The sequence below is a fragment of the Pelophylax lessonae genome (assembly GCF_965119305.1).
Source record: "Pelophylax lessonae genome assembly, chromosome: 6".
NCBI lineage: Eukaryota > Metazoa > Chordata > Amphibia > Anura > Ranidae > Pelophylax > Pelophylax lessonae.
In genome coordinates, this window is record NC_138773.1 from 222,812,334 (window position 1) to 222,825,680 (window position 13,347).

A 13,347-nucleotide genomic window follows, 5' to 3' on the forward strand; every position below is an offset into this window, starting at 1 on the left:
AGTGTTTGAAGAGATTTTTTCACTTTTCCCAAAGGTGCACTAGACCGGTAAATGATGCGCCCTAATACTATGACCAATCTTCACAACAACACAGCTCATATGCTGAGTGGACTCTTTGAAGACCCTCCTCAACCAACATAGCTGTTTGTCTCAACCACAGTAAAGAGGAACTCTGGTTCATCTTTCTACATTTTTATAACAGCCTAAACATCCCTATTACTGGTAAATTTGCTTCTCATTTCGATTTGTTTTTTTGCTGCTTCTACATTTACAAGTGGATTTCTGATAAAAAAATAAATGTTCATATGCAGTTTAGTATGGTAGTTCTTGCCATGACATTTTATATATAAGACAGAAAGGAGACCATTTTGCTGTTGTCATTTCCTTTGAAAGGCAGCAGTAATGACAAGTATGCATTTACTGCAACTTCAGCTTTTTATAAGCATATTGTACAACTGATAGTCTTTTACAAGTTAGGACTGCTTTTGGACTCATTCAGATGGGCAATAAACCCATCCTCCGTGCAGACCCACTGGCAAATACAGAGCTGTGAGCAGGCAGCCTGTAGAAGTTGATACTTGGACACAATTGCATGTCAAACTTTGGCATGCTGCTGTGTGCAGATGCTGCTACGTGAGCATCCCATCCACTTTTTTGGGCTTCCTGCACACAGCTCCAAGGTCAATGCACATGAAGTTGTAAGAATCTTTTGCAGTTGTCAAATTCTGTTGTAAAAACCTACCCCCTTTTTCATGTCCTAAGCTTTGAACTGCAATTCAGCCATCCCTAGCTATGATAATAAACCAACAACATTTTCTATAGTCATAGCAAAGATTTGAGAATACGTATTTTGTTGATCCATACCTCGTGTAGTCTAAGTTCTTTTTCATGTACAAGTTTTTTCACAAATGATGATATAAAAAGGACCCAGGCAATCATTAATACAATGGGGAGGGAGAAGGACATGCTGAAGAGGAAACTGTAGAGAGAAATGAAGAATCACAGTTTATTGATCTGCTGCCAGATGTCACCTCATGGGAGAGTTTTATGTTAAGTTACTGATGACTGTGGAAGCATTTTCTTTAACTCGTGCATGATGCTGCATGATAACACTGTGTGGCAATTTAGAAAGCTGGGTACAGAAAAGTGGCGCTGTTGGCAGGAGCAACCTATCAGGATTCTTTTTTAATTTTCCCCAGTGCAGGTTAGAAAATTAGATTTAAAACTGGATTGGTTGTTTCAAGCCATTGGGAAGTGGAACATGATCTGAACTGGGGTCACTTATCCAATACCAAATCCTCCAAATGTCCCCTTTAATAAAAGGAGGCATGGTTTGAAAAGAACAAGAAACAAATATTTAATTTGAAACAGTGATAGAACTTCTGCTAGATTATCACTGCTATCTGATTTCCTCTCCTAGTGGCAATGCGAAAAGTAAGTGGAAACCATCCCAATGGGTGCCACAGCAAAAAGAAAAATTGGCAAAGGTTGTACCCTACTCTAAGCAAAAGAAAAAAAAAAAAAAAGCTTTATCTAGGCTTTGAATAAATAATGCTCTATATGACCAAAAGTTTGTGGACACCCCTTTTAAATGACTAAAGTTGAACTCAAGGAAAACTAAGAGTCCTCCCTTACAGTGGGGCTACTCGCGCACTGAAAGGGCTGACTGCTCAATAAAGTCTAGGGGGACCTGGAAAAGCATTTTTACTTACCTAAACCACCACTCCCACAGGCTCCTCTGTGATGCTACACCAATCCCTGCAGCCTCATTTTCCCTATTCTACACAGTTCAAGGTCATCTAATATCATCAACACTGAAACAGGGACCATAACCTGCGCTGGATGTTTAGACATCAAGGAACAGTCCCCTGTTAGAGTAGAGGGGGCTTTCTCTGCTGTGGGGTGGGGGGTGGAGGATCAGCTAAGTAAAATTGCTCTTACTGTCACTTAGACTAAATGAGCAATTAGAGTTTGCAGTGTTGATGCAGCCCTACTTCAGGGAGGACTTTTAGCTTTCCCAGAGTCGGGCTGTAAGTTTTATATTACAGCATACAAAGACATATTAGACAATTGTGAGCTTACAAACTTGTGGCAATTTTTTGAGGAAAGCTCTTTTCTGTTCTAGTATGACTGCCCATGTAAATAAAACCAGATTTGTAAAAACTTCAACACTTCTGAACAACTTTGGGTTGGTTTGCGAGCTGGGTTTTCCCATCCAACATTAGTACCTTACCTACCAAAGGCTCTTTTGGCTGAATAGACACAAATTCTTTCAGATATATTTAAAAGTATTGTGAAATATCTTCCGAAAAAATTAGAGGCTCTTTTAGCTACAAGGACAGAAACGCCTTTATTTATATGGTTTTAAAATGGGATGTTCAACAAGCTCATATAGGGTATGATGGTCTGGTGTCCACAAACTTTTGATCTGATCGTGTATGTAAACATATTTATAAAATGTTTAAAATATAAAAATAAATTATAATGTTCATGTTACTTTCATACATTACTTTTTCGCAATAAGCTTAGTAGATGCTCATATGGCAGAAAAATAATTTTAAAAGCATACAGTTAAGTACACCCCTGTTAAATCACAGTAGCAGTTATAGTGGGCCCTATTACTTTTTTAGATCCTAGAGTATCCTAGGGCTGCCAGGGTGGTCAAGTCCTTTCTAGACTCTTTAAGCTATCGTTAGTCTGGATGCAGTTTGTGAGGTCCATGAGGTTACATGGCCCACCTATTGTTGCTTACTACCAAATGTGTACTATTTTTTTAAAAAAATACATACCCACCACTGTGTAAAATAAAGATTTCTTTCACATTATTTTATTTTCTAATATGTCTTATAAGCCTTTAGTGGGCTTACAATTATTTGAATGGGCACAACTGACCCAATTTATGTAAAAAATACTGCTCTAAGGGCACAGCCCTAGGTTAATGACAGGCTAGGCTATAATGACAGACAAAGTGATGGATGGGAAATATTAGTAACCCAGAATAATGATCAGATTCCATGGAAGGTTGGTGAGAAAAATGGATCAGTCTTTCTTTAAGAGGCTGGTCGTAAAATTTCTATGTTGGGCCTGCAGTTCGTGCCCCAGTTCCAAAATCCAGGATATCAGGCCTGTTAAGAAAAAAAAAAAAAGACTCAAAAGCCTCACAGGAAGAGGCTTTGCTAAGGACCTTTTAAAACAACTCTATGGATGCTGAATTAGAAGTTTGGCTGTGCAAGAGCACTTAGAGGGTTCTCCGTTAGCACATTGAGAAATTGCTAAAATAAGACTTTTTAGTTTTACTGCTAAAGTGAATTTTTATTTTCTGTCATCTGGTTACATAAAAATAGATGTTATACCAGTAACTCAAAGAGACTGTATTGTACCATGCTTTCCTGCCACAGAGCTACCATCTGAGCATGTCACAATATTTACATATATATATTGCATATATAAATCTCTAAGGCCCTATGGCCAGCAGTTGCCAGATGCTAGGAATTGCACCTACTTGTCCTTTGTGTAGCAGGGGTAAGGCATGGGCTGGAACTGTACTGCAACATCATCCACATTTTTTTTTGTCTGCATTTCAATGATAGCTCTATCAATATTCTCCTGTAGGTAGACAAAGCCACGGCTGTACATATTCACGGAATTGTGGGGTCCAGGAACCCAGAAAGAATTTCTGATGGAATTAGTGTCTTCAGAGAGTAGGGAACGCATGGTGATGCTGTAGGAGATATGCTTGGGCAAGTTCGATAGATCACGTTTCTGCCTACTGCTCCCAGATGAAAAATCGAAGGTCACAGCTGTAAGCATAAATAAAATCTTTAAACATCTTTAAAAAAAAAACACCCTAAAAAGGTAAATATTTAAATGTAATAATTTAAATAAATGAATTTCATGTTCACTATCTCGTTACCTTAAAGTAATACATTTTGAAAATGAAAGGTTTTAAACAGGACAATTTAGGAAGAGAAAAACAATCAGACTAAAAAGTTATGAGTGAATTTAAACAGGCTTGTTCACTAAAATAAAGAACAATTTTAATAGAATCTAACAAACAGTACTAAATATTTGCTAGTGAAAAATGCTTCTCTCACTCAGATAGCTAAAGTAAGTAACCAGAAATCTAACTGTAAACTTAATCACACTACACTTTGCAAATTATCATTGGTCTTACTACTGTCTTGCTGAATTGTTGTATCAGTTGTCACTGATGGTTGTAGTAATAGAAAGTCTCAGGTATAAGAAAAATGCTTTTAATGATTTAAAAAACTCTTGTCATTACTAAATTGCAAAAGGACATATATGTATTATGTTTGATCTCCAGAAAAATGCAACATTTTTGTCACTAGCAAACAGTGAGAAGCTGTTGCATGACAGTTCTCATTTCAAAAGAGAGCAGATGGTGTTTTAAAGATCAGCAATGCTGAGACAGTAGGACTGAATTACTTAATATATTGATAATCTTTCAAAAAATGTAAAGAAACTTCACTCAAAATAGAACAGGAATTTGCTTTTTATATAATTGGTTAATTAAAATGAATGTGCATAGGGGGGCTTGTCCTGGCTGCCGAGCAGTATGGCTGCATAATCCTCCACTGGTCCACTTCACAGAGAGTTTCTAGAGGCTCACAGCATCATTGCCGATTTTCACTCCCACAGAGAGGGGAAGAGCCCTGGGCATCAGTGCAGCTTAACCCGCAGAAATCCACAGGCATGTTGTCCCCGCCGGCTCATCGACTTGAAGCCGCCGCATCGAGCATGCCACCGGCGTACAGATGGCGCCGGGGAGCATTGCCACTCTCCACCGCTGCCTTCCTCACAAAACACCCCTGCAGATCAAGCCTTGGACATGGAGGAGACCCCACAAGAAGCCTCCATATCTCCATCTGATAGAGGTAAGAGCTGCAGCATCCCCATCCTACTCTCCCACTAAACTGCCCTCAGCAAAGAAACAGCATTAAGCTTCTATGCCTGCACAAGATTAAAAAAAAAAAGAGGAAAATTGTGCTGAATCTCTCTCTGCTTTCCCTGCTACTGATGCCCCAGCTACTGAAGCCACGCTTAAAGCTGTGCTGCTCTCTCTCCAGACAGGGCTGCAGAGGGAACTAAGGTCCTCAATTAACCACTTATCCACCAGAATAGATACTCTGGAGGATAGATAAATTACGTGGAACACCAAATTTCTGACATGGTAGCAGCCCATAACAAAGTAGAAAACACCCAGAAAATGCAAGCTGAAATGATTTGCAAGTTACAATTAAAATTGGTGGACCTATAAGACAGGTCCCGCCTTAACAACATCAAATCTAGAGGGATCCCTGAATCCGTCAAGTAGCATGAGCTCATTCCCTATTTGAAACAACTCTTTCTTAAGCTGATGCCTGACCTCTCACCCAGGGACCTCCTCATTGACCGTGCACACAGGATTCAAAAACCAGGGCATCTCCCGGTTTATCGGGCTGCAAGGAATGTCCGCACTCTGCCTAACCCTTATGCAGGAGTAATGCTTTTTCAGAATCTGTCTGCAGCTACCGCTCAGAGGAGGAAGGAATTTGCTCCGAAAACTGAAGTCCTTTAAGATAACAAATTGGTATATAAATGGGGTTTCCCGACCAAGTTCTTAGTTACACACCAGGGTCAACAGGTGGCCATTACTTCACCGAAAGAGGGCTATAAACAACTTCACAACTAGGGTCTTGTTCCTACCCCATTACCAAATGCTGTCCGCCATAATACGCCAAATAAAAGACTGCCACCAGGAGAGGCCAATGAGCAAGAAAACCAGAGCTCCTCTCCCCTCTAAATCTAAATTATAGCCCTGTGTGGCGGGCTCATTACCTTGGAAGTCTACATTCCACTTTGACTCCCTGGAAGCTAGGCCAACTACTTCATTACCTACACCCCAGTTAAGAAGTGTGCTAAGCTCTCGCATTGTTGTTTTGTAGCTGCTCATTGAATTATTGTAACACGGTATTATCCACTGTTTTTTGTTTTGAATATTTGTGGTTCTGTACGTTAAGGTGCTGTTGTATATATCTTTTCTATCTCCTCACAGGTATATGATAGTACAGCACCCTTTAGGCTCTTTCTGGGCCTTTTAAGTGTCACCTACACTTGATCACTATGCCACTCAATATTACCAACATCAATGAGAAGGGTCTGAACAGCCCCGTTAAGTGGTCTAGACTCTGAAGTTAAGCAATTTCCCATAAAACTGACATACTATGTGTCCAAGAAACACATTTTGCAAATACTAAAGCTCCCACATGCCACCACAAGCTTTTCCCCCACCAATTCTTCTCTAATGCACCTAACAAGACCAAAGGCGTCATGATTGCTGTCCGCACCTCAGTAGCATTCCAACTTCACCACACAGAAATTGACCCAATAGGCAGATATCTGTTTCTTTCAGCCACCTTCAATAACTCTCCCTTAATTAACATGTATGCCCCTAATACGAAACACAAAAACTTTTTCAAATCAGTTATGTTCAAATTGCAACCTTTCCCAAAAGAACAAATTATTCTGTGCGGGGACTTTAACAACATTCCTGATATGTCTTTAGACTCCTCCAGCCCTCTCAGGAAATGATCCACTGCCCTGTCTTCCTTGATCCACTCTGAAGACTTCTATGACTTCTGGCAATGCTTGCACAGCTCAGAAGGGGACTATACATTCTACTCGGCAGCCCAAAAGTCCTATTCCAGGATTGACCTTTTCCTGGTTCATAAATCTATTCTCCAAGCCATACCGCAGGAACCCAAAGGGCTCATCACTTGGTCGGATCATGCCCCTGCCACCATCACACTTGATCATGGTCTAATTAACAAATGTAGCTCACTCTGGCGTATGAATACAGCCATTCTATCTAATCCATAGTAGCAGGAACAGATCAAATAGGAAAAAGAGACATACTTCTCTCGTAACTCTGGCTCAGTCACTAATTATGCTTTCCTGTGGAACACACATAAAGCCTATGTGAGAGGCTTCTTTATTAAGCTGGGTGCCCAAGAGAAGCAGAGAGAGTTGGAGCATATACACTCCTTCTTAGAGCAAATTAAACAACTAGAACAATCTAACAAACAAAATCTGGATGATTCCTGCATGACTTCCATGCGTAGACTAGAAGAAGAACTCTGCATCTTCCTATACTCTATGTTTGACCACTTCATTTAAAAGACTCAAACTCACTTGGTATACACAAGGTAACAAATCCGGGGCACACTTAGCGAGGCAGGTTAAATGCAAAGTGGTGTTGGCCAGGATTCCTTTTATGTACAATACCCCACGCTCATAGAGTATGTAACATTGCAGACTGTTTTAGTGAATTCTACTCTAAACCATATAATCTCAAAACCTCCAACACTGACCCTTTACCTAATATGACCCAGATTAACAGATTTCTAGAACCAATATGCCTGCCCACTCTCACGGCTACCCAACTTTTGGCATCAAATGAACCCTTCTCTGAAAAAAAGATTGCAGACGTGATCCGTGACCTTCCATAAAGCACCTGGGCCAGATGGCTTTAGTATTATTATACTATTATATATTAAATACTATTATATATTATTATACTAGTAATATATATTATATATTAATATACTAGTAATATTATAAGACCTTTTATGCACTCCTCAGCCCCTCTGTAAGGCATATTCCAAATTTGCACAATCAGGCCATATTTCGAAGGAATCCCTCGAAGCGGTAATTGTCACAATACCTAAGCCAGGCAAATCGCATGCAGACCGGGCCAACTACAGGCCCATCTCATTACTTAATACTTAATATTTATGCAAAACTACTCGCTACCCTCCTCTCCCACTACATTCCACACTTGTTCCATCCTGACCAGGTTGGATTCGTACCATATAGGCAAGCTCCGGATAGCACCAGGAGATTTATCAATCTCATCCAATGGGTGAAACATCATTGGATGCCTTCTCTTTTTCTGTCCGTAGATGCAGAGAAGGCGTTCAATAGAATACACTGGCTCATCCCTATAGCAGTTATGAAGAAATTTTGCCTGCAGGGAACCTTTGCTACGGCATCTATGAGCTTACTGTATATTCTCCCCCCTCAGCTAGAGTCCAAATAGGTGGCATTACTTCCTTGCCTTTCAATACTACCAACAGTACCAGGCAAGGGTGCCCACTCACTACAAATATACGAACACTCATCCCGTTCTACTAAGGGGATCTCCAATATCTATAAGATTGTAGCACCAAACCTCAAACATAAAAAGCTCCCAAACATGGAGCAACGGGAACATAATCTTCAATTTACAGCGGAGGGTCAAGAATGGTATAAAGCAATGAACAATCACCTAAAATTTTTCAAATGTCTCTCACATTGGGAATCAGGCCTAAAAATTCTATATTTTTGGTACTATACGCCAGCGAAACTGTCCCAACTTTACAAAACGCTCTCCAACTCATGCTGGAGGAACTGCAGCCTTCTGGGGACTATTGCTCACTATGGTGGTTCTGCCCGGACCATTTTCCTCATTTTGGAAGGATGTAGACGCTCTAGTTGCATAAATCACTAAATCTAATACAGTAATTACTCCATAACTCATTTAGCTAGGAGTGGGGCTAAAGGAGTGGCACGCACAGTACCATTCTATAATTACTCGCATTCCATTAGCTGCACGGCTTGCCATTGCCCGCAATTGGAAAAATGCTTAAGCCCCCACTTCCCAGCAACTCATATCCATATTTAATCACACATGCATATGGAATATATGCATGCAAAAGCCCATCTTACGGTACGGAAGTTCTTGAATCAGTGGGCCTTCTTGCTAAGAGATCCAAGATGTAAATTTAAAACCCCATAGTCCTAAATAGTACACCTATACTGTCTAAATGATGCACCATTCTCCTACCAAAGTCCGGTAGAAATGTTATGTTATGCCCAAGTAGTCTTATTGTGGTAGCCCAGATATGACCGATCAACCCTTCTTAAGGTACTACCTGTTCTCTCTCTTTTTTTTTTTTTTTTTTTGTGTAATACTGCTTAGGATGGCTCACATCCCCAATGGTTAAGCTATCACAGAATCATATTTGCCTGTTTTTTGTGAACATTGTCCTTTACTTTGTTTCCTTCAGTGTCAATATATTACTTTGATTTCGTCCTCTGTAACATTGTTGTACTTGATTAAAAAAATAAATTAATGTGCACGTTGCACTTATTCTCTAAGGAGCTGCTAAACCTTTTGGCTCTATAGACCTTCCCAGTGATCCAACCTTAACTGGACCCAAAACTAATTTACACAACAGTAGAGTTAAATGGGTTTTATTAAGAACAAATGAAAGCTCTGCAGCGGAGAACTATTTAAGGCAGTATGGCAATAACAGGCAGGCTGAATAACAATTTCAGAAACATGCACTGTTGTAACTGGATAAAAGGGACAACAATATGGCCAATTTATAATTTGGAGACCCTAACTATACCCTAACTATACCACTGGCAAGTGGGAGGTCTAACCTGCCACCTGCAGTGTTGGGGCCCTTGACCTCCTGTTGGAGCTCTCACTCTCTCTCATGGGAGTACTTGTAATGCAAAGGGCTGATTATCTGGGCTGATTATCCATATGGCAGCAATTTTCATACAAACAGCAGCAAGCTCTGTGCCAATATAGTGGCCAAACGGTCTCTCACAAGTAATGTAATTCAGGGGTCCAAAAGTCAGAAGTCCATTCCTGGGAGGCCAGGGAAGAGGCCATGCCACACACAGGGGGTCTCTTCTGAAACCTGTCCCTTTCTCCCTCAATTTACTTTACAGTCCATGTCTCTGGTAGCCTGGCAGCTCTTGGATTTCTCTCATTACAGATGGAAGGACCTCTGTGTTTAGTAGTACAGCAGGCAAATATTTTCCTCTATAGAGTACAATACAGTTGCTTGTAGCTCTGTCCCTGCTCCTCTCTGCAGCTCTGCACACCACACAGCTCCCTCGTCAATCTACAGTCTCATAGTGGCTCTTTTGCAGGGCTCTCTACAGCTTCCCAAGCCTGCTCTCTCTCTTTTGAGGCTCCGCTCTATCTGTAGCCTGGCAGACTAACCCCACTCTAAGCTCCTTCACACAGCATAGTTTCTCTGGCAGTCTGTCCCTCTCCTCTCTCATACAGCAGTCCAGTTCTCAGCCCTCAGGTGCCTCCTTACTCCCCTGCTCCCCAGGCTTCCTTCCTGTAAAGTCCTGCCTGTGTTCTCTCCCTCCTCAAGTATGGTGGGCAGGCTAAAGTCCAACCACAGATGTGGCCAATCAGGTTCTTACTAGGTTCTAGCTCGCTTCTCCCAGAGACAGCAAGGTAAGATACAAAACAACCATGATGCCTGGATTGTGTGCCAACCACCCCTGAAAGAGGCTGCCAACAAGGGCTGCACACACAATTGTTTGAGTGACGATTCTTGACCCCTGCAAATCAGCCCTAGTTTTCTTGTAGGACAGGTACATTCCTAATCAGGTTTTATAAGTATCTTAAATTTGCTGATAAGATTTCAGATATAAAATAAAATAGCCCTAGTAAAATATTCCTATAAAAATAAATAAACTGAGACGTGTTAATTACTGCATAATCTCTGTAAGTGAAGGCTTCCACAGATATTAGATGACAGTTTCTGGATCTGGCCAGTCTGGGAATAATATGTAATGGTGGGCCAGCATGCTTGACATACGTTTTCGATGCTCTAATAACTGGGAGACCTGAACTGCACCTAGTTTATAACAGCTGAAATATATTTTGTTTAAACTACTTATGGTAAGTTGTGTTTATCATTGTAAATGTTTTGGGGAATACACAGTCCTTTATCAAATCAAATAACACACACAAAGCACTTTTACTGCTTATCCTTCTTGGTGTGACAACAATTAGGGTTATACTGTTTTTTCACATACCAAGCAATCAGATGTGTGAAAAACAGCTAATAAAATTCCATCATTGTCAGGCAATAACTGCCTGTTACCTGCAAATAGATTGTTGGTCTGCTGAAGCTGGATCGCTTTGGCCATCATTTCTTCAGTGGAGTTCATAGCTTGAATACGGTCATAGGATACGCAGGACATGAGGTTCAACAGTACATCACATATATTTTGAAATGCCCCAATTAAATTTATATTATCTCCAATAAGTGAAATGAAGCTATCTGTTGGATTACAAAAAGCAAAAGAGAGAGTTGTAAAGAAAACTGAAAAAAAAAAAAAATCCATATAAAATACGTGGAAATACCATAAAGGTAACAGAAAAAGCCTACTGGAAAAAACAAAAACATATTAAATGTCAAAGGAGAAAAAAAAAAGATTCATAGGATACCTACACAAATTTTAACATGGGCAACCTCTTTATGTGACCCCCACTGTCACTCTAAATATATTCTATAGCATATATATACTTGATGTTCCTACAAGAAGAGCTGTAATGACATGCAATGATAATGCTCAAATGCGTTGTGCATATATTACCTTAACAGTGTCAATCATTCTGCAGAACTATTAGCTCATTGTAAAGTTCTGGCATGAGGTGCATACAGATATATCACAGTTGACATCTTGGAATACCCTTCCACCTTCACCTTCTAAGGCAACAGCATGAATTTGGCCTAACTGTTAGCATTAGTCACTCCCACTACACTGCCTTCCACACTCAGTGCCACAGAAAATGGTCAAGTGAAATGCATTACTAGCATCTGCTTACACATCATAGAAAGCAAGTATGGAAGCATCACAATTACCCTTCCACAAAACCAGGGAGTATTGAGAGAATAGTGTATTGCATCACAGGAGTCAACAATAATCTAATAAAACATTCATTTATGTTATATTCTGCAGCAAATAAGCACTATTTTTATATAATAGATAATGCCTAGACCGGTTAAAGGTAAGTCTTGAGATAGACAGAGTGCAGTTCACCACACTCAGCTAGGAGTTCACAGTGCGGGCAAGAGATGACAGTCTTTACCTATCCTGCAAAATGCGTTGGCTGTAGTTAATGCTCTTAACCAATAAACATTTCAAAAAGAGACCTTTAAATGATAAGATCTTTTGAAATAGGTGCTTCTCATTACTTACTCCAGGAGAGTGCAGTTCAGAAATACAGGTATGTCAACATTACAAATACAAGGTATACAGGATCCTGTAGGGCCTTTTTATACAAAATGTGTATTTTCCATTGTGCAAATAATGGGTTAGAAGGGATTGCTATGTATTCCATTTTGTGATTGCTTAATTTTATTTTTATGTTATGCTATGCTAAAACCATTGTGACTGTTAATGAAAACATTTTTTTACTGAAAGCTGTTGGTAGTGATTATCTTGTATCCTGCTACTGCCCTAAGTTCCCTTTGTTCAGGAAATATGATTGATAGCTAGAATTTCGATAATCGTCTTACAGAATATAAAAAGGGTAATAATTTGAAATGCATGCAAGAAAACTATACGAACTGTCCAATCCTGATCCTGCCTTTTTACTTACAAGTCCGGCTTAACAGACAACTAATGTAAATAGTATTGCAGACAATTCTAACTACTTCAGGCTTTTTGTGGTAATATACTACCCTCCAGTGGAAAATTAGAAGAATGCACAGTGAATAAGCTTACCAGTTTTGTTTAGTTTTTGAGATAGGTCTGAGACATTCAGCTTCAAGAAATCTTCCAGTACTCCACTTATAACAGTATTATTCAGTAATGTCTGCAAAATTAAACACTTTAGGTGTCAATAATGGCTAATAACGTTCATAACAAACATTTGTTTATTTTTTTTTTCCTACTTTACATGCAGGAAAAGCTGTTCAACAAAAGTGACAGTGACAGGGGTTGATGCAAGCTAAACCACTGCCAGGGGTGCAGAAGATGTAAACCATGTGCAGAAAAAGTGACTGGTGTAAGGCTTCCTGGCAATATTATAGTTTGTTCCATCCCCATTCACTGACACTTTTTCTGGACAGATTGATCAACATGTAAATGAGTATCAGAATATAAATGAAGGCATGCTAAATGTAAAAAAGGAATACATATACTGAATGCTATCATTACATATGCTTATCACATACAATTATCAGAATACAATGATTTTGCAATAGTGATCTTTCATGCCCCTGCACATGACAACACATGTCCTTTTTTAAGATAGGGGCAGCTGGGAGTTATTACCGATGACAGAGAATGCACTATTACTGTATGGTGTTTGTAGAGTCAGGCAGAACCATACCTGTATTGTTCCAATGAGCTTTTGAGCTAGCTGCATAAAAGGCCAGTTTGTCAGAATTGGTTTTATGCTATTAGATATATTCTTTACTGTATTCATGTAATCTTCCACCTGAAGTATAGCGTTTTTGGTCTATAAGAGAACAGAAA

General features: G+C 39.7%; 1 protein-coding gene across 1 annotated transcript in view; it reads right to left on the reverse strand.

Moving 5' to 3' along the window:
• ABCA12 (ATP binding cassette subfamily A member 12) overlaps positions 1-13,347 on the reverse strand; it is a 255,154-nt gene that overhangs the window by 89,374 nt on the left and 152,433 nt on the right. Inside the window, exons 24-28 of the mRNA XM_082262043.1 lie at positions 13,202-13,330; positions 12,592-12,682; positions 10,962-11,141; positions 3,503-3,800; positions 865-979 (exon numbers count right to left, since the gene is read on the reverse strand). Coding sequence (XP_082118169.1) covers positions 865-979; positions 3,503-3,800; positions 10,962-11,141; positions 12,592-12,682; positions 13,202-13,330 — 813 coding nt within the window. The remainder of the gene's footprint in view (positions 1-864; positions 980-3,502; positions 3,801-10,961; positions 11,142-12,591; positions 12,683-13,201; positions 13,331-13,347) is intronic.